General features: G+C 40.4%; 1 protein-coding gene across 3 annotated transcripts in view; it reads right to left on the reverse strand.

Annotated features, from left to right (window-relative positions):
* Positions 1–1,138: 1,138 nt before the first annotated feature.
* Positions 1,139–20,999, reverse strand: part of slc4a2b (solute carrier family 4 member 2b) — a 45,309-nt gene continuing 25,448 nt past the window's right edge. For 2 of the 3 annotated variants that reach the window (XM_042399086.1, XM_042399087.1), the window contains exons 4-24: positions 20,116–20,281; positions 19,757–19,983; positions 17,209–17,333; positions 16,006–16,226; positions 13,334–13,470; positions 11,462–11,642; positions 11,213–11,348; positions 10,161–10,362; positions 9,959–10,067; positions 9,669–9,853; positions 9,040–9,256; positions 8,714–8,920; positions 8,447–8,595; positions 8,120–8,314; positions 7,407–7,643; positions 6,430–6,519; positions 6,151–6,317; positions 5,071–5,324; positions 4,751–4,920; positions 3,891–4,064; positions 1,139–3,506 (exon numbers count right to left, since the gene is read on the reverse strand). In XM_042399086.1, coding sequence (XP_042255020.1) covers positions 3,426–3,506; positions 3,891–4,064; positions 4,751–4,920; positions 5,071–5,324; positions 6,151–6,317; positions 6,430–6,519; positions 7,407–7,643; positions 8,120–8,314; positions 8,447–8,595; positions 8,714–8,920; positions 9,040–9,256; positions 9,669–9,853; positions 9,959–10,067; positions 10,161–10,362; positions 11,213–11,348; positions 11,462–11,642; positions 13,334–13,470; positions 16,006–16,226; positions 17,209–17,333; positions 19,757–19,983; positions 20,116–20,281 — 3,630 coding nt within the window. In that variant the 3' untranslated portion in view covers positions 1,139–3,425. The remainder of the gene's footprint in view (positions 3,507–3,890; positions 4,065–4,750; positions 4,921–5,070; positions 5,325–6,150; positions 6,318–6,429; positions 6,520–7,406; positions 7,644–8,119; positions 8,315–8,446; positions 8,596–8,713; positions 8,921–9,039; positions 9,257–9,668; positions 9,854–9,958; positions 10,068–10,160; positions 10,363–11,212; positions 11,349–11,461; positions 11,643–13,333; positions 13,471–16,005; positions 16,227–17,208; positions 17,334–19,756; positions 19,984–20,115; positions 20,282–20,999) is intronic. The other variant, XM_042399088.1, reaches the window with a different exon arrangement.

Raw genomic sequence — 20,999 nt, forward strand, 5'->3', positions numbered from 1 at the left:
CCCTCTTTTCCTGGCAGACAACAGGAGACTGGAGACTAAGATCACCACTTCTTTTAGACACACCTCAGTGTTTAGATATCAACATGAAAATCTGGGAGAATTTTAATGATATCTTCTACTTTCCTTTCATCTCTCTTTCATTGGTAGCATCTTTGGAAAAATAGTTTACCAGCAGCTTAATAATTATCTAATGACCTTTATGACATTGTAAAGTCTGGATTTCTGTCACAGCGCCGAGAGAGCTCTTATTAAAGTTCAAGATGATTTTCACATAAGCTTAGACCAGTTAAGACCCCAAGACTGCACTGATAGACTGGATCACAATATAATGATGGATAGACTGGACAATTAGGTGGAACTAAACTGATTTAAATTATATTTACAGAACAGAAACTTTTTGTCTATATTGGAGAATCCAGGTATAAACAATATAAGACTTCATACGGAGTTCCACAGGGTTCAATTCTTGGTCCCGTTTTATTTAATCACTACATGCTTCCTAGAGGCCATGTAATTCACAAAAACATTATTTCCTAATGATACTGATACTCAACTTTATATATCACTCTCTCCTGAAGACTTCCAGCAACCTCTTTAATGACTGGATGTCCCTGAATTTTCTCCAACGCAATAGTGACAAAACTGGAGTAATTGTTTTCGGTACTCAGTATTACATAGACAAAAGATTAATACTCATTTGACCTCCCTGTCAATTAAAGCCTAAAATTATGTCAAGAATCTGGGTATAGTCATAGACTCTGATGTGAACAGAAACCACATGAAATCTGTTTCAAGATCAGCCTGATATGATCTTAAAACATAACAAGAATAAAAGAATCATTTTGAGTCATTTGTTTAGGCTCATTCAAGACTTTCCGCCTTCATGCAACTTCTTCAGAACTAACACTGGCTTCCAGTATATCACAGTGTGTTACTGCTTATGCAGAATTCACAGAATGAGTCAGTCTCCTAATGTTATCATTTTCATTTTGTTTTTATGCCTTCATTTTCATTTCTTATACTTTCAGTATTGCCTTAAAATGTATCATGTTCACAATTCTGTTCATTCTTTTAAAGTTTGTTCCTTTTAAAACTTAAATGTCTATACATAGAAAACACAACTGAACAGCAGCCAGGATAAATAGAAAATAACTTTTATTTGTCATCAATATTTGAACCATCAATGTACAAGGGAAAATTAGCAATAGCCTCTTGGACTTTGTATTGCTTTTGAAATGGAACAACATATCGTATCAGCATTTCATGATTTTGACAGATACTTTGACATACACAGAGCACCTTCATTCGATCCACAGGCACAATAAGCAAACATAAAACTGACACTTCTTACTTCTGATAAATATCCCCTTCATGTCCATGGCCATGGTGCAGCCAAATGTGTGTGTACATTTAACAATTCCAAATAATCTTTTTAAAAAAAAAAAAAAAAAAAAAAAAAAAAAACAGCAATAATGCCTCATATTGCAAGTAAATGGAGAGATGTTTGATTTATGAGCGTCTCAAAAGTGCAAAATATTGTAACACATGTGTCATCCTTACAAACACAGCAGACACTTGTAGCTGATCACTTCATGGTCCCACAGGCACTTGAGATTTTGTGCCAACTTCCGTGACACCAAACAGGCACAAGATCACAACGACAAGTCAAGTTCAGGCTGAGATGGGACAGTTCAGAGGGAGAGGTGAAAAGTGATGTCTGAGATACAAATACACACTTGAGAGTAACAGAGGACCGAAAAATCACGTTTTGTTTTGTTTGTTTTTTTTGACACAGTCAAAGCTACCGATCCATGTCACACTGACACAACATGACATAAAAACAAACACACACACACACACACACACACAAAAAAATACATATTTATACTTTTAAAAGCCTTCCCTCTCAGCAATGCATGAATATTGAGATTGTCTACACAGCTTCTGTTGAAAATTTGGTCGACCAAGTTCACACAAGTGTAAATGACATGTTTTGACGACTAGTTGCTGCCAATAAAATCAGAGGAAATTTTATAATAAATTGTGGAATGTTGTATTATGAAAATTTGTTAATTTAGGCTGAAACACCTTCAAGAAAATACAGTTAGGAGACGTGAGATGACTGAACTGCAGCTTATTGTTTTGACCACAAAACTATTTACATGAGACATTTGGCACTTGGACAAGCAAACCAATAAATTACAGCTATTCCCATAAACCAACCACACCAAGTGAGGCTTCAAAACAAACTCTACATTAGTACATTAGTGCCCTAAACATGTGAGTGGAGACATTTAGAGTATATTTATCATGCCACTGTGTTAACGCTCTACTAAAAAAATGTGTTATGATAAGAAACATGATACCATGGCATTAGTGTAATGAGAAATTGCATTTTCATTTTCTTTTTTGGTACGTCATGACAGATATCTCCCTCTGCTGGTACCCTTAATTCACTACAGGTACAGAATTCAATTTAAACTGCTGCATTTGAGGACAAAAAGGCTAAAAATCAATCACAATTAGTCCTTTAAGAAGCAAACTAAAGCAACATTGATATTTAAGGGGACTCAAGAGGGACTAAGGAAATAAAATGATCACATAAAATACAGTCATTGTTCAGATTTGGTGTCTTTTAAAAAGTGCTACGAGCTTCGGGAGGCGGGTAAAGTGATCAGCTGTCTAAAATAAGACAGAATGAGGGGAAAACACCTCTAAGAATACCTTTTTATTTCCTTCATAAGGCGCTTGGTGAGCTAAAAAAAAGAGCAAAAACATGAAAAAAGCGACAAACTTAATTAGCAATAATGCAGTATGTTAATATAAAGGAATGTATCCCATTATATCCTCCACATATTCAATGTGAATCAGAGCAACCTTTCAGGGCTAAAAATGAATCAGTTTGCACATCTATCTACTGTAATCATGTTTAATTATGAGCTCGAGATCATATCACTTGATTTGGAATCTCTTGTCCCCTGAAATATATATAGTTTTTTAAAAAAAAAGTATATTATGAATGAACACATGATAATGACTGTTTGATCTCCTCTGACGTTCATTCTTTGTGCCACAAAGTGCTGCTAACCGGCAGAAAAACCCAGAAGTGTGTTATGTCACCTGCGTGTTATGAGAATAAACACAGCTGGGCCATGAATCTGCCAAAAAAGCTACTTAAATAGTGAAAAGTTTGACCAAAGCGACAACCGAACAGACCTCCGACAAACGTCCGTGTCTTGGTAATGATGAAGAGGGCCAGCTAGCTGCGCACAGTGATGTGGCATCAAATAGCTCTGTGAGTGTTTCAAGTTTGAGGGACTCCGTCGTCGGATCTCGTTGGATGTCATCGGTTGGTGGTAGAGTGATTGAGGGATTTTGGTGTCCACTAAGAGGAGGTAAGTGGTAATACAAGGGCGTGTGGTGGCTTACACGGGCATGTGCATCTCCGAGTACTCATCGTGACACTCGCGCTCGTCGAACTTCGGCTCTGCGTCGTCCGCATCAAGCTAGAAGAGGGGCAGAGACATCAGACTTAGGACTTTGAACACGCATAAGGGCTCCATTTTCAGGTAATTTCTCATTATAAATATAATATCTTATTACAATAACAGACATTTTCTTAAAACTATGAGGCATCAACAATGAGTTATAATCCTTGGAGTCATTTATGATGACATGTGGGTACTAGTTTAGTTTCTGTAGGTTTATAGTGTTTAGTCTATTAAGGCAATTTCCTACATTTCCCAGAATGCCTCTCTATGACCCCTACTTGAGTAGAAATGAGCTTTTGTATTCTGACACCACTACAGTCGCACAGAAAATATCTGCTTCACAATGTTTAAATGTTTGTAAAAAAAACAGCCAATGGCGCCCCCCTGTGGTTGACTTACACAAGCCATCTCTCTGGCGTTGAAGATGCGGCGCAGCAGGAACATCTTGACAGGGACGGTGAGGATGAGGACAAATGGGAAGGCCAGCGATGCCTGAGTCGACATAACGGCCCAAAGAACAGCTAAACAAACCACCTGGATGCATGTGAACAGGTGCATGCGCAGCGTACGGACCTGGACGGAAAATAAAGTACATTCATGTGATTCTCGACAGCATTAAAGTGAGAAAAACAAAAACTATATTTCAAAAGGTTTAGTTTGATTGTAAAAGCATCACTGTTGTAACTTTAAATATTATAGTGCTGTTTTAGGAAGAAACAAATATGAGATTTTGTGGTTCACAATATAATAAGAATGCTTAAGAAGTTTACTACAGCTGAAACGATAAGTCGATTAGTCAATGAGAATAAAAGTAATCATCTGTGATTACTCGTTAATGTCGTTTAGCAAGAAAAAATGCCAAACATTTTCTCAGATGTGAGGATTTTTCTCAGTTTTGTGTCACTGTAAATTGAATATCTTTGCTTTTTGGTTGGACAAAACAAGCAATCTGAAGATGTTAACTTCAGCATTTCCTCACCTTTTTCTGACATTTTATGATTATTCAGTTAATAAAAGAGATTAATTGATGATTAAAACAATCTTTACTTGCAGTCCAAATAAAATATTTTCACATATTTTATTCCTCCAGGACAAATTTCTCAGAATCCTGCAAATGATTGTTGGTTGTCATTGTTGATAGAAATGAGCACTCATATAACCTTCTGATATTTCACGTTCTTACACCTGAAACCTTCAATGCTTCAAAGCACACATCATATATCAGCCTTAATCACAAAACGAAGAGGAGAACTTCTCACCTTGCGGACGTAGGTATGGTCCGGGTGGTACTTTGGTGGCATTAGCAGCAGCATCATACGCTCTGTTAGCTGGATACCATTGAGTGACATCACACCCATGTAAAGGAAGATACCGAACAGCACGGCCAGGGGGATCTGACGCAGCAGGTCAGCGATCACAATGGACATGCCTGAGGGAGAGAGGAGAGTACACGCGGTTAAAAATAAAACAGGAATGCCAAAAACAGCTGGAAGTTCACAGGTGATGAGGGATTTTCAAAAATATTTTGGCTTCATTAATGGGAAACAGCAGTAATGAGATTCCAATGTCTGACACTCACCGACCATGATGGCCACCAGGAGCCCCGTCACCCTCTGCTCCTTCACCTCTTGGATGCGAGGCTTGTCTCCGGGGGCGACGGCTTTACTCATGACAGTCAGGGCGTTGACGTGGGTCACTGAGCGGACGGTCGCGGCCGCCATCCACGGCAGGCCGAACAGAGCTGAGCTGCCGCCCAACACCACGATCAGCATCAGGTCCAGATGGAAACCGGATCCCTTGACGAGCATCCGCTCCTTCTTACTCACAATCAGGCTGCAGGAAGTCAGAGAAACACGCGGTTCACACGTCTTCGAACGGTGCGGCAGACTTTGTTGATGTGGTCATAGCAGACAACTGTTTAGTCAATTCAATTATGCTCTTTTAGATTAATGCCCTCCTCCTTACTGAAGTTAAGATGATTTGATGATATTCTATTGATGTTCAGTTCAAAATCTAAACTAGAGGAAGGTGAATGGTACTGGGGATATAATGGCAAATCAGGGATTATTCAGTTATTTCGGTTATTCACTCAGCTGATAAAAATTCTAATTAGTTCACGTAATGGTATGATTTTGCTGTAGTGTAGCCTGTATTGCATATTTGGATGTAAATGTTATAGCAATATAAACTTTAAAAAGCAATTTATGTCCATTTTCAGTTCTCTGGAAGCTGAATGTAACGTAATGAAATGCCCCTTAAAATTGATTGTAAAATATAGGAAAACTTGTAAACTAAAAGTGGCAAATTCCTGAATTCCTGGCACATTACATCATAAATGATTTTATCTGGTAATAACACCGAAAACGCTGAATTAATTATTTTATATTGTTACATTAATTGCTATTATGCCATCAAGTATTGCATCATAAGAAGCTTGACATTCACATACTCTGGGACATTTATAAGATTATCTGTCTCTATTTATCTATATTATTACATAATATTATCTATAAATTGTGAGAAGACTACTACTACTAATTTCAATCAACACAAACCAAATTAATCTTTGACTTAATGACCAAACTATCTAATAATTACAATTATAATGTTGTGTTGTTCTGATGTCATTCCTGCGTGGTGTAACCGCAGCGTTACTCACGTGGTGATCTGCGTCTCCATGAAGATGAGGATGAAAACCAGCAGGGCGGGCAAACAGCAGGCAAACATCATCCAGATGGGGAATTCACCGTCGCTGCCCAGAGGACTGATGATCCAGCCGCGTTTGTCGGGACTCGTCACAGAGAAACCACTGGGAACGCTCAGTTTCTGGACAGGAGACAAAGACAAGATGAACAAGATGAAGAAGGTTTGTATTGTACGTTACAGTAAACATGAGGTCAAGAGGAAAAAACATTAAATATGATTCAATGAGTCTTACTTGTGTGTATGTGTCTGATATGCTGTAATCCACCAGGACCATGATGAGGATGGCAATGGGTACCCCGAAATCTCCAATAATTCTGCGAAGCTGAACACCAGAACATGGGACAGTTTCAGCACAACTGGCTGCTACATACAGTTTATTATATCCAAGGACAATCAAAACAGTCACAAATCTTTATTTGTTTATTTGCACGACACATTTCTATACTGATTATGAAGAGCGGCTGTGATTTAAAACTAAAATTGGAGTATTTTAAGACTGAAAGTTCATTCCTAACTTCTGAAACACTAATTCCCTTTTGGTAGATGTACAAACTTGTTTATATCACAGGAAAGGAGGAAGACAGTGCAATGTGATCAAAACCTCCAGAATAGTGACTAAATGGACTTTATGGTGAGATCGTTTTGTCAACTGCTTTTTCCAAGGCCAAGAATGAAATTTCAACATGGCAAACATGGACGAGAAGTCCTTCAAATGCTTTGAAAAATGGAAATTTGAAGATCTACGATGTCATGACAATTTGTCAAACTCCATCTGCTGAAGAAGACGACGTGATACAATCAAAAGCTCCAGAACAGCTACTAAAAATCGACCTTTTGTCAAAAACTGTTTACAAGATCAAGAATGAACTTTCAATGTCAACTTTCAAGTCCTTAGAAAAAATGTTAATTTGATCATCTACAAAGCCAAACTCCATCTGCAGAGGAAGATCATGTGATATAATCAAAGGTATCAGAGCAGCAACTAAATGGACCTTGTAGTACTATAACATTTTTAATTGCATGATGGTATAACTGGTGGCTAAAATAAGTTTTGATTGATTGTTTTTGTCATTTAATTCCTCATCACTTGGTTTTCACCGCTTCCAAAACTTCTATGATGATGAAGGGTTTAAGGACAGTTTAAAAAACGATATATTGAAGAAGTAATGTTGCAGGATTAGTGTGATAAAAGTAAATTTACGTCCTCACCCTTCCAGGAAAGAACGCACTGTTCTTGAACTTGCGCAGGTAGAAAGCAATGAAAAACGTTGAAGCCATGAGCACCAGAGAGAGCAGCGCGGTGTTGGGTTCGCCGATGACCTGCACCGTCACAGGAACGGTGCTGTTGCTCAGCACCACTGTGATATTTTCTGTTGAGACGTTCTCGTCCGTGCCGTTGACGGTTTTGTTAAGCGAACAGCGTTTCAGAGGGTGATCCTTGAAAATCTGCCCGGCGACAAAAAAAAAGGTTCATATTAATACGCGACAGTTCAACGACAGCATAAACACACAAATATGTACAGGAGGCAAACACAAACACCTTCTGCGATTAGTTTCCTTAGAAGGATTATCATGAATCACACTTTTAGGTATCACAAACACACTTGAAGGAAAATTAGATTAGCCCGTAGCCAAACGCCTTTCAAGTCTGTGCCATAAAACTCTACAAATACTGTAGCAGGCCCTTACAAAATCATAAGCCCGGATAATAGTTTAACTCTCAATCCATTAAACTTTCAAGGCCAATCAATCACAATAGATTTCAGGTTCACTTGTTAGAAAAACATACTCATTTCGACCCCGAGGTTTGAATATCATCCAAAGATTAGTCTGTTCAGTTTAGCGTCAGGGACGTAAACCCACGAGCGTGCCAACAAAAACTTTTTGTAATCAAGAGTTGTTATTTCAAGTCTCAGGCGTACCCTGCCGAGCTTGATGAAGGTCTCGCAGATGAAGATGAGGGAGATGAGGAATGAGAAGATCTCCTGGGTGAATCGGGAGACGAAACGGACCAGGAAGCTGCCCTCGAAGGCCACTGTGACGATCACGATGACGATGAGCCAAAACCCGATCCAGACGCGGCCCGTCAAGTACTCCATTTCGTTCGCTTTGCAGAACTGCGAAGACACATAGCCAAGAAACATTATTAAAAAAACAGCTTTAATAGTAATGACGTCAACTAGATTTTTAAAAATTAAGGCTGCTGTTTTTATCCAGAAACACTCAAAATGAATCGACCTTCAACTTACGCTATAAAAGGCTTCTTCAAAAACCAACAGGGGTCCAGAGAAGCCCACAACCAGTAACGGCTGCGCTCCGAGCAAGCAGAAGATCACACCCTGCACTGATGTCGACACGATCAGCTCAGAAACACCAATCAGACCTTCAGTCTTCTCACCTAGCAACAGACAGCCACAACAAATTAACACCACAATGAACACAATAGGGTTTAAAGGTCCATCAGTAGTTTGTCAGATTAACCATCATTACAAAAACATGAGAAGGATTTGACTCACCCAGAAGGCCTCCGAATGTTATGGCTGGAGAAAGGGCAGCAAAGTAGATAAAGATAACAGCAGCCATGCACTGACTGTTCAGGGCATCCTTGAAGTCGCTGATGTACTTCGGGTAACGGCGCCGTACGTCTCGTATCAACCCACCAAAGGGGCGTCCGGTGCGCTCTAAAGGATCATCTGACTTTTTCATAGGTGTGAGGAGGGCCACTGGGTGAGAGGAAGGGGGTAAATCAGGTTATTAACCACATTTCAAATGACAGGAAGTCATGTAACAACAGCTCAATTTTCCTTTGACAAGCCCGAAGCTTCAGGAGGAAATGATTTACCTTTTTCTTCAAGGCTCTTGGGCTCTTTGGCCAACAGTTTGACCTCCTCCTCCTCCCTCTTGCGCAGCATCTCCCTCTGAAAGCGAGCTACAGAGCGCAGGAGCTCATCGCCGCCCATTTCTGAAGGCGGCAGCACGATGCTGCAGTCCAGGAAGCTGTTGATGGCGTTCAGCAGGTCCTGCCTATCGTCTGCCAGGTAGGCTGCTTCGTGGAATTGCTGAAAGGAGTAAAAATAAATATAAATATAATCCTCTTCTATACTTTTGTTGTATATCTCTTGTATGTAGGTCTGTTAGCCAATTAACGTTCTATTCTCCTCTTAAAGGGACTTTCCTTTATGCTTGATGGGAAAATATAGTGAATTACATGAACGAGGGTTTGGGGATATGGATCCCAAAGTGCCTTAGGTTAAGTTTATTGTGTGATTTCTCTAACGGGCTGAATCAAATGCAGGAAAATCTATGAAGCTGGGGTCTTGTAGCAATGATTGAACTGGTCTTTAGAGAAGGAAGAGTCCAAATATACCATAATTTAAAAACTGCTTAATTATGCTGACGTGTTTTTAAAAGAAACGAGAAAATCAGGAGCTGCACTGGACTGTTACACCTCTACGTCTACACCTTGCTCACCTTGTCAGACATGAGCGTGGAGATGGAGCGTCCTATCTGGTGGTAGTCCATGCTGGTGGTGGGGGGTCCGAGCAGAACGAACAGGAACCTGACAGGCACGGGGACCTCCAGGACAGACTCCAGCTCCACCGCCTCCTGCAGTCGCACAAACGCCATGGTGGGCTGCTCCAGGAAGTCCACACTGCCTGGAAGACCGCAGGAAAAAAACAAACAAACAGTCAACATACAAAACAGTGCTGCACATGCATTTAAAAAAAAAAAACAAGGTGTTTTGGTTGGAGATAACTCACCCACAAGGACAACAGTGGCCTCAGCATTTTCTGGAATCTTCTCCAGCAGCTTCAGTTCATGTTTTGACTTGGACCGATGCATGCCGGGCACCATGGTCGGCTCCTTCTGCTGGAAAGCAACAAAGGAAACAAAAATCAGTATAATGAAGAATACTTATACACGAACAGCATCCGTTAACTTTTACCTCAAAACCCGACTTACCTGTACCTCGTTCTTCTCCACGTCGATGCGTGTGTCCGTATCCCCCGCGGCGTGGACGGTGCCCATGAGGGGGTCGGTGACAGACGGCTCGGGCTGATGGGTGTGATTGGCACTGTGGTGGTGGGCCATCAGACTGCCCAGGCTGGCTGCTGAGATGTTTCTGGGGAAAGGGCTACTGTGCTCTTTCTCATCGCTCGGGTGACTAGGGGAGGCAGGGAGAGGCAGAGAGAGGGTGAGCAGGAGGAATAGAGGGAGTGACAAGGCATATAGCCACCTAGTAGCAGGAAGCAGCAGTGAGAGGGGAGATAGTTTAACAGTTGTTCATCCTTTTAAAGACAATGAAACACACATTAACTGCCAATAATCACCAGCATGAAGTAGTTTTAAAAGTGAAGTTTTACCCCTGCGTCAACATGCTCAGTGTTCAGATTTTTACAGCATAAAATGAGTAGCTCCCAAACTTTTTGGGCTTAAAAAAATGAAGCAAATCTACTTAGGTCTCCCCATCACAGGGAATGACCTTAGTGTGGACATGAGCTGTGAGCAGTTCAACCAAGTGATTTTTCTTTCTTTATTTAAAGATGAAGGCTCAAAGAGGTGAAATTATCTATATATCACAGAAAGAGGCAAAATAAAACTAATTTTGTGCATGAGAAATGTATTTATCACCTTTTTACCTCTAAGATTCATCCCAGGAACCCTTATTGGTCCAAACCCCCACTTGGGAAATATTTATATCCTGCTGAGTTGTTGATCAATAACAATGATGCCATGACGTCTTTGGCAGCTGCTGAGATTTCTAAACTCTCAAGACTCTCCCTCCAAACTCACCATTACAACTGCATGGACGTGTTCCAATGACCAAGAAATAGTTGTTGCCAAACCTAAGACCAAATACCTGCTCAAATCTAAAAGAGCAAAATGTAATAGTGCTATTGTGGCTAAATATTGCCTCATAAACCTGGATGGAAGAGATAAGTTCTGTGTCCACAATCAGAGGGAATTTCAGCAACATGCGAGCTTCTTTGTTGTAGTCTGGCGCCACCAGTCACCTGTGTTTAAGCAGCAGGGCCCTCAGGACGTTGGCTCTGTCCTCAGCTTTGATCTGATCAGAAATGATCATCTGCTCCACCACCTGGTGGGCGATGCCAGGCAGGGTTTTCTGGTCCAGGTCCAGCAGCACCGCACCTACACACCCACACACATGCACGCTAAGCTCAGTCATCTATGAACTGCATCATTTACTTTTTAGCTTACCAAAATGATACGTGCAAACTTAACTGTGTTTCTCTCTCTCTTACCGTGCGAGATGGCCTTCCGGAGCTCCAGCAAACTGCGGAAAGACAGCGAAGCCACGTGAGGTTTCCCCCAGCGGTCCGTCTCCTCCTCCACGTCTTCCTCAAACTTGATCCATCGAGCCGTCTCCTTCCACTGCATCTCCTGGTTCTTGTCCATAGTCAGCTCGTTCAGCTCCACAAACACCTGGTAGGAACATCACAAGGAAACGGGAAAAGGTGAGATGAGGCTGACGATATCCTGAGACAAAACGACATGCACGTTCAGCGTGTGCCTGATATTCAACTAAATAGCCAAAGCATTTTTGAAACTGGTCAGCTGGGAAACTCTTGATTAGTGGTGGAGCATTTTGCATGTCGTCATGAAACAAAAAAATAAAAAACAACAGGCTCCATGCTTACCGGGATTCCAGGTGAGTTATTTAAAGCACTTCAAACACAAAAGACTTTTCAACATTATTACCCTAATGTGTTAAACGTTGCAGAAAAACAGCAACTTAAAATTTAACCAAAAAATCTGAGGAGAGACAATCAACTGCTGTGCATCTCTCGGCTCTTTTAGCATCCAATATTTGTTAAAAGGCGATTTTTTAAAAAAACACCATGCTCGTCTTAATCCTCTGTGAAATGACGCTGGGAAATATGCCCTTCTTTAAACAGCCTTGTGCCTTAATACACCTGCTGCATGCCTGTGAAAATCACGCTCACACGTGTCAAACCTGACTCTGGCCGGTCACCCAGCCTCACCTTCTTGTACTGAGTCGTTTGACTGGAGTCCATGTCCAGTACGAAGCCGTCTGGCCGTGAGGCAGAGCGGTACAGAACCACCGGTAACGGCTGGAGGAGCGAGACGGTGCAGGAGAGGATTCAAACACTGATACAACCGACAGCGGCACAAACGAAGCGACCCTCACTTTTACACACATGCCTCACAAGTAATTCCTTCTCATCACACACGCACACACACCTGACAGGGACCTGTTGTTTACCCCGGGCTGCTGGGGGCTCGTAGCTATGTATGAGAATGTGTGTGTGTGTGTGTTAATAAAACATAGCTCTCCCTCTCTCAGGAGCTCCCAGTGTCTGGTTACCTCAGCTCCTCTCTCTCTCCTCTTTTTTCCTTTCCGCGTGTGAAAGGAAAGAACTTGTTCATTCATTTTTAATCGTCTCCTTCCCCCTCCTGTCTCATCCACAAAACAGAGAGAGAGCTGCGCTAATTTTGATAAAAGGGAAAGACGGGATTTGCTTCAAGTATTTTACAGTTTTGACGCATTTAAGGCAAAATCTGAAGTGGAAAATAGAGATTAAAACATTGAATCGGAGTGATTTCCCCCCCCCAAAACTTCCTTGAATTGCAACCGAATTTAAAAGATAAATAACAAGTTTATTATTCATATAAATGAAGCTTACGACATTCTGTGTATTGAAAATGTAGGGCTGTTTTCTCAGGTTTTAAAATGAACACTCCCAGGTTCCATTTCTGGGTTTTTAATATTGCTGAAACAATTGTTTGCTCCATAGATTAGTTGAGTGACAGATAACTGATGAAATTTTCTCTGTTTTACATCATTGTAGATTGAATATTTATAGGTTTTGAATTGTTGATCATAAATAACACGATATTTGGAGACTTCTACTTGGGCTCTGGGAAATTTTTATGAACATTTTTTAGTGTACTCTGACATTTAATAAACACCATATCCACCAAACTTCTTAAATGACACTTAAAGTACACTTTTCCCCAAATAAATTTAGATACTGACGAGGCTTAAAAACGTTGAGTTAAAACCAAACACCATCATCAATCTCTACATCGGCTGCATTATCTGATCCGTGCCCTGTCTTAACGCCAGCGGATGCCTTCAGGCGACGGCTCACCTCATGTGGGGTGCGGTCTTGCTTACGGCTGCGAGTGGTCGGCTCTTTGTGGTCTTTGCCGATGTGCACCACTTGTCCCTTTGTGCTCTTTCTGACCAGGTGTCTGCGCACGCCGGGGACATCTTCAAAACGATGACCTGGCGGAGAAAAGAAGAGAATACAGGTAAGAAAAGACGAGACAAGAAATAACAAAACATCATATAGAATTTAAATGATATTCAAGTAGCAAAAATGGGAATTATGTCCCAGCATGGTCAATTTTACAGTCTATTATATTTAGCTTCTGCAGTCCTCAGCCTGCACATGCGTTGACCTTTCACCCCAAGTTCAAATCTCAGCCCATTAAGTCACAAAGAGCCGGGCTACTCTGCTTTTGTTTCTGCGGTCCCACAGCAGGGAGTAGGGTTACCCAGACTGGCAGCACACCAGACATTGAAAAGGATGTGGAGAGAGACACCGGATGGCACAGATACCATACAAGACTGAGAGTAGGAATTATCCTATCAGGTGTTAGGAGTTCAGAAATCAATGGAGTTACTGGCAAAGAAAAATAAAAATAAACTAGAGCAAAAAAAAACTTAGAAAGTGAAAAAAACTGCAACAAGCTGAGCTAGTCCTCAGAAATCAACTGTTACATCCAGAAATTATAATCTTACAACAAAGAGAAAATCTTAAACTACAGAAATACCCAAAATTACCATCAAGAATACCAATCGTCTTACCTTTAAAAAAAGCTTGTATATCCTATGTAACAAACAGGGAAGCTTTTGAGGTTCTTCATCAATGTTTCAACCTCATTATCTAAAAATCATCTGCTCTCCTGTTCGTTCTAGCTTTACTCGTACCATCTCTTCAGCTCCTACTGAGCAGGTTCACTGTAAAGTAGCTCCATGATGTGTCCACTGGTGTGTGAGTGAAGTTTAGAGTAAAATGAGGCCTGACTGGCATGGGGCTCTTGAAGGAAGAGGAGGATTTGTGGTGGGCGTAGGGTTAGAGAGCTGGCACGGCCGTCTGACTACGTGACACACTCGCTGCTCAGACCGGAGTGCGCGACTTGTGCGGGTTTTGACAAATCGGAAAAAGTTGCCATTTCTTGACCGCCGCCTGACCCCACGAGGGCTGAAACTATCAGAGTACATCAGTGAGCAGAGGAGTTAATTGCTCGGGTCGAACAAAAGGGGAGGAACAGTGATCTAATAATTCCTGTTGTTGAGCAGCAGCCAGAGACAGAGCCACTTTCCCAGGATGATTTACGGTGGCGGGAAGCAGATAAAAGATAACTAGTGATGAAGCTGCTGGGAGGCTCGACTCTTTGTCACTAAGCCCCATAATATCAAGCCCAAACCTCCATCTAAAGTTTCTTTATTTTGCCCTCTAGTCTACTTAACTCTTACCCTTGTTTCATTCCACTAATGATTCAGGGTTGTGAACCGAGGTCCAGGTTTCACAATTAACCACCATGTTGGCTCGGGCCTGATTCCAGGGGCCTCAGCTGACAGCGGGAACGGCTAATTTAATAATGCGGGCCTGTCTGCCACACTCTCTGATAAGCTGCTGCTCTCCGCTGAGGGGTTGGCTCCCTCACGTAAATCACCAAAGCCCTGAACACAACCCCACGCTGAGCCGGGGGGCCGGGAACATCACAGGACGGCGGGGCGCCGACTGCAATGTAGGAGAACTTGAGATGGCCCCCGCTCTCATCTGAGCATCAGGAAAGCTCAGCCTTTATTAAAAGGTTTTTTCTTATCACGCAACACTATAGAGGGGATGGAGGTAAGTCACACATGCTGGAGACACTGAGGTGATCAGGACAAAGTTTTCAATATTTATATAAAAGATAAATGCCTGGTAGAAATAACAGGAAAAAGACTGATATCGTCTGAAAATATTTTCTGCAGCATCAAAAAAAAAACAACGAAGTAATTCATAAATGGTTACCCTCGAAATGATCAAAGAGATCCCTGAGTAGGAATTATACGTTATGGATAAAAGATGGATAAAATCTATGACACATTCATAGAAATAATGTTTTCCTCTCTCTCTTCTGTGAGCTTCTTTCCATCCTTTTCTTTTTGTTTTATGCTTTCATAGGTAAACATACACAAATGATGTAGAGTTACATAAAGACTCCCTGTCTCTAATTTTCACTGTTTGTGATATAGACGTCATGGTTTCTAACAACAGTGTTGTTTTGTTGTTATTGGCATGAAAAAAAATGATAAAAGAAATTAATGTAAGAATACAAAAAAAATTACAAAAAGAAAAAACACATTAAAAACACGTTCTTCTTTATGGTGAGCATGTAAAGATTCATTTCAAAGCACCTCATGCCTACATACAGTCTGCTATAAAACCTGATAAGATTATATATTTGTTGGAAAACTGTGTTAAACATTTATTTCTTCACTTCTGTGAACTTTCATCAACAATAATTTACCTACAAAAGCAAACACACACAGCTACAAAGCAACTTTAGGGGTTAATTTCTTATGGAGGCCACCTATTCTTATGACCTCACAGAGACTAAAAACCCCCAGAAATACTATTTCAGAACATTTAAGGTACATAATGGATTTCTACCTGTGACCTTCTCGCCTCCTTGTCACTAAAAGTGTGCTAAAGCCTTTTTTGAGAACACAAAATCTGCAACGTGACAGTTAATCTAAACTCACTTTTAATGCCATCCAGGTCAGCGGAGGCCAGGGTCTCAGCCTCAATCTCATCAGTAGGGATGCGCTGGTACTTTGCCTGCTCAGCGCCCGTCATGTTGCCCGTGCGACGGCGCTCTTGGAGGTCGTAGCTGCGGCTGGCGGAGGACACCCGGGCCAGCGGTGTGTGTTCGGGTGGCGTTGGCTGGGGAGCGGCACTGGACGTGTCGGTTGAAGCCGGTTTACTAGATGAAGACAGGTGGAGGAAGAAAAAAAAGAGAGAAAGCTGTAGCGCAGGTATTGACGAGTGACAGGTTATTTTTCTTACAGCCTAAACTTCAAAGGTTGGAAACTACAAAGACGAAGAAGATGACTTTTCTCTGCTGAACCACACACATTTTTCCTCAGTCTTTTTTCTTCATAAGTAATTAATTAATTTTCATAACACAGGATAATTCAAATGACACCATCTTTTGATCTTTTAACCTCTGCTCCTGCTATAAACACACTGACATCTCTCAGCTCAAAACACTTAAAATGTTAATGCATAAAACAGTAAAAAGTCAACAAACATGGAGGATAAAGATGCTCATCCTAAATAAATCCTCCAAAGCTCTATTGATACAAATATAATAAACTCACCGTCCTTTAAAAAAATATTATTCCACAATATTTCAAAACTACTTTCTCAACCTGTTTTATCAGGATGTTTCATAAAAACAAATCCTCAGCAATGAGGTCGCTCTCCGACAGATTAAAAAACCAGCAAAGTGCGTAGTCGCGGCTTTATCCCAGCCCAGATTCAACCCTCCTGAAGTGGAAAAGTAAATGTCATAGGTGGAGCCTGGGGGCTGCTGAGGTGTGTTTTGTGTCGTCTATAGCGACAGGTGATATATGGGCGCCTGAGAGAGGATTACTTGGGTCCATCAGATCATGCCCAGCAGGCCCACTGGATGCCTGAGACATGGTAACGTACAGTGTGTGTCTCACCGGCCAATGAAGCATGCGCTTGAGTGGTCTCACCCAATCAGAACAATATCACAGAGCGGGCGTGAGAGCATTTCAGAGACGTGACAAAAACAAGCATTATGCAATCATCACAGCAGGTAAAGCATGATTATAAACACAGCAGCTGTCCGTGCCTCCTTCCTGATCTCAGTCTGAGAAGGACAACTGTTAAAACATCAGTGGTTTTTTTTAGTTTTTTTTTTTAAAAGCTTGACTCACTCTGTGGAAGTTGCATCTTCAGTATCTGTTCCCATAACAGACTGGGGGACGATATCCAGCTCACGGGCTGAGCTGGGACTCTCTTTGCCACGTTTGGCCACATGGTCTTCATCCGAAACAAAGAACTGTGGAGGGAATACAGAGCGTATTGTTACAATAGACCATAAACCCAAAATTCAAACCATGAACTTCTGATATCAGATTCAAACAGTAGAGAAGCAACAGTACAATAGACTTGTGCACATAAAAAGGACAGGTTCACATTTTTTTTTTAGTTAAAACAGCAGTCAGGAGCCCAAATGAACATTAAAATAGGTTTTTCTCACTATAATCATTCCTCCTGTTCATACTGACCATTAAAAGATCCCCTTCAAATGCGTTTTCAGTGTAACTCATAGGAGAGAAACTCCACAGTCCTCGTTTTGAGCAAAAATACATTTGAACGTTTGTCTCAAGCTTATATGAGGCTTCAGTCATCTGAGTTAGTCAAATAAGGTTGATATCTTCCACAGTTACAGTCCTTAGTTAAAAAAAAAAAAAAAAAAAAAAAAAAAAGTCCCTCTTTGTGTCTCGACGGACAGTGTTTTCCTGTTCAGCTGCAGTGGAAGGATCGTAACAAAAAGAGGGACTCTGGCACTTAAAAGACTTTGAACGATACTGACTTGATTTGACTAATTTGGACGGCTGAAACTTCATATTAGCTTCAGATGAACTTTTAAATACATTTTTGCACAGAAGGAGGACTGTGGATTTTGTCCCAGATCACTTGAACACTATGAAAGGATCTCCTAATGGCCTGTATGAACAGGAGGGATGATTACAGCAAGAAAAACACTGTTTTACAACCGAAAAATTGAGAAAAATGAAAAACTGTGAACCCATCCTGTAATCCGAGGTAGAGAATTTAAGAGTGTTAATACATCAAGAAGGAACCTGATCTTTAAAAACAAAGATTTTTATAGATATTTACCGTACAAGTCAGGGATCATTATGTAAAGGAAATAAAAAACAATCTATCCAATGAGGGTTTTACAGTCTTAAACAATGAACGGATGTAGTAATGACGGTGTATTTGAGACCTGGATCTGGACATAAAGACAGCAAACCAAAGAAATGTATTCTCTACTTGTTCCCAATGCTTTTTGTTTCCCCCTTTTCTTTTTAAAATATATTTAAATGGCAACAAATAAAAAAGTGACAAAAAAAGAACAGACAGCGAAACAGAAGATGAAGTAAAACTAACCTCACTCATATTCTGTAACTTCTGTAACTATGAATACTATTTAGTTTCATTGGGTTAAACCCTGGTCTTGTTTTGTGAAGTATCATAATAACAGCCAAACACAAAACCCACTGATGAATGATTAAGACTATACTGAAATATTCATGGAGGAAAATATGGTAATGCTACAACAGTAAGTGAGCGGGTTGGGTATCCGAGCATGGACAATGGCCATTTGTACAGCAGCACATTCCTGAGCGCTTATTCACCCACATCTTAATGCAAATCACCTCAGATAGTAGCAGATAGCAGTGACTCACATTTCAACTGCATTTAACATGTGATTTGATTTTAACTGGACATCATAAAAACACATTAAAAACCAACGTAGACTGCAGGGTGAGCGACAAATTAGAGTTTTTACTGCGATACTGGCTAATGTTGTGTTGGCTGATGATATTAAAATATTATTACAGGACATAATACGGTAAAAAGTGCTGGAGCTTAGACGAGTCGAGATGCCAAACAAGTCAAAACATGCATATCTGACTATGTGCTGTTTACATAAATATGTTTCAAAGAAAGAATGTACAACTGTTTTTTTCTTTTGGTTTATACATGTGTTACCACAAGATGCATGTTATGTGCATTTTTGATGTTTGATAAATAGCAGTGTCTTGTGTCTCTGTGTTGGATGATTGGGCCGAATGTTTGACATGGAAATAAAAACTTATTACTTACTAACCAACCTTTTTGTTGTTTTGGTACCATTGTCACATGTTACTGGTTTCAAATCTAATAACTGTCATAACTAAAGTAACTTTCATTTGCTGCAAAAGGGAAAATAGAACATTTTTTGGACATAAAAGGTACCAGTACTTATTATTTGGAAAGTAAGTCACCTACTATTTTATAGTGAAAAGGTGTTGATATCAATAAAACAGCATTTTTTTGCCAGGTGCTGGTTGGTGGGGTTAATGGATAGATGAAGTCTATGTGTTTATGTTTATGTATGTATATCTTCTTACTGTGTGTTGTCATTATATATAGAAACTATTAAAAAAAAGAAGGTGTTTGAAGTAATTCAGAGAACAGGATCAACAAGATACATCATTCTTGAAATGATGCTCTTCAGTTTACATGTAGTTGTCATAACATCTTAAAGTATAAAGTATTATTTTCTGATCACTTTTAGAATATTTCTACTCTTAAATATAAAATCACGGGACCAGAAGTCTCCACTGAAACCAATACAGATGACAGAAGTCAGAGCCTATCAGAGCTTTCCCCCCTCACTTTAAGACTGGTTTCAAGTCCAAACATTACCTCCACATCTTTGACTTTCTCAGAGTCAGACGGAGCAGATGTTGTCTCCGTCCCCTCCTCCTCATCTTCCTCTTCATCCTCTCCCTCCTCTATGGGGCCGCTGCTGGGAACGTGGCTACTTTTTTGATCTTTGTCCTTTCTCCTCTTCTTGCTGCTCTTCTTCCTGCGTCCCTCGGGGGGCAGTTTGGACAGAGGTCGGTGGATGTGGTGAGAGGAGTGACGATGGTCTGCGGCGAAAACAGCGAAAATAGAACACAAAGATCAACCCCCGGACGTATTATATTTAGAGAAGATGCATGAGAAGACAAAACGTTTCGCTGACAAACTTATTGAAAGTTGAAATGCATCTGTGTTCTTACACTCAATGTCCTCCTCATGGTAGTTATGGTGCTGCTCATCAGGAACAGCAGAGGGACTGAGGATCTGCTGGAAGCGCTGGACGCCCAAAGCTTTGTTCAGGTCCCCATCATCTTCCTCCTCTGGGCGCGGGGTCCCTTGTAATGACGAGGCAGCGGGAGCCTCTGGCTGCAACACAAACAACAAATGACATAAATACAACGAAACATCAAGATAAAACAATGAAAATCAGCAAGTTGATCAGAAAAATGGAGATCCACGATGCCCAATATTGAATAAATAAACATTAGGAAATAAATGAAATCTATAAATGGAGACAAACACATTATACAACTGTAAAACTATTAATCAGATGAAATTACATGTTTTTTCAGTCTTATTCTTTTCACCTACTCCCAGTTTACTACTCATTTTTATCTCATTTGAGCAGTTTTTATGTCAAAATGTCCTTTTTAAAAAGTCTATTTTAATGTCACAACACAACTTTGGTGTTGACGAGGTCATGTGATTGAGTCTCTGCTCGTTACGACCACAGAAACAGCCAATCACATAACTGGCTCTTCGTTATATGTGATATTAAAACAAATATTAAATTATTATTAAAGTCATTAGAAAAAAATGGTGCTGTGAAATTAAAACAGACTTTATTTTTTTGAAATAAAAACTGCTGAAATTAAATAATATTACCTGCAATAAACTATGTTACTAAGAAAAGAAGCAAGATTAAAATAATATTTCATAACAATGAGCTGAGTTTTGAAGAAATTTCACAATTTTGTTGTTTATATTTGGTCTGTATTCATTCATATGATTATCAATTTTATAATATCTTATTCATTTAGTACTGAACACTTTGGGTCTCCATGCAGGAAAGACAAAAGCGTCT

Source organism: Thunnus maccoyii, chromosome 21, assembly GCF_910596095.1.
Source record: "Thunnus maccoyii chromosome 21, fThuMac1.1, whole genome shotgun sequence".
In the NCBI taxonomy this organism is placed as follows: Eukaryota; Metazoa; Chordata; class Actinopteri; order Scombriformes; family Scombridae; genus Thunnus; species Thunnus maccoyii.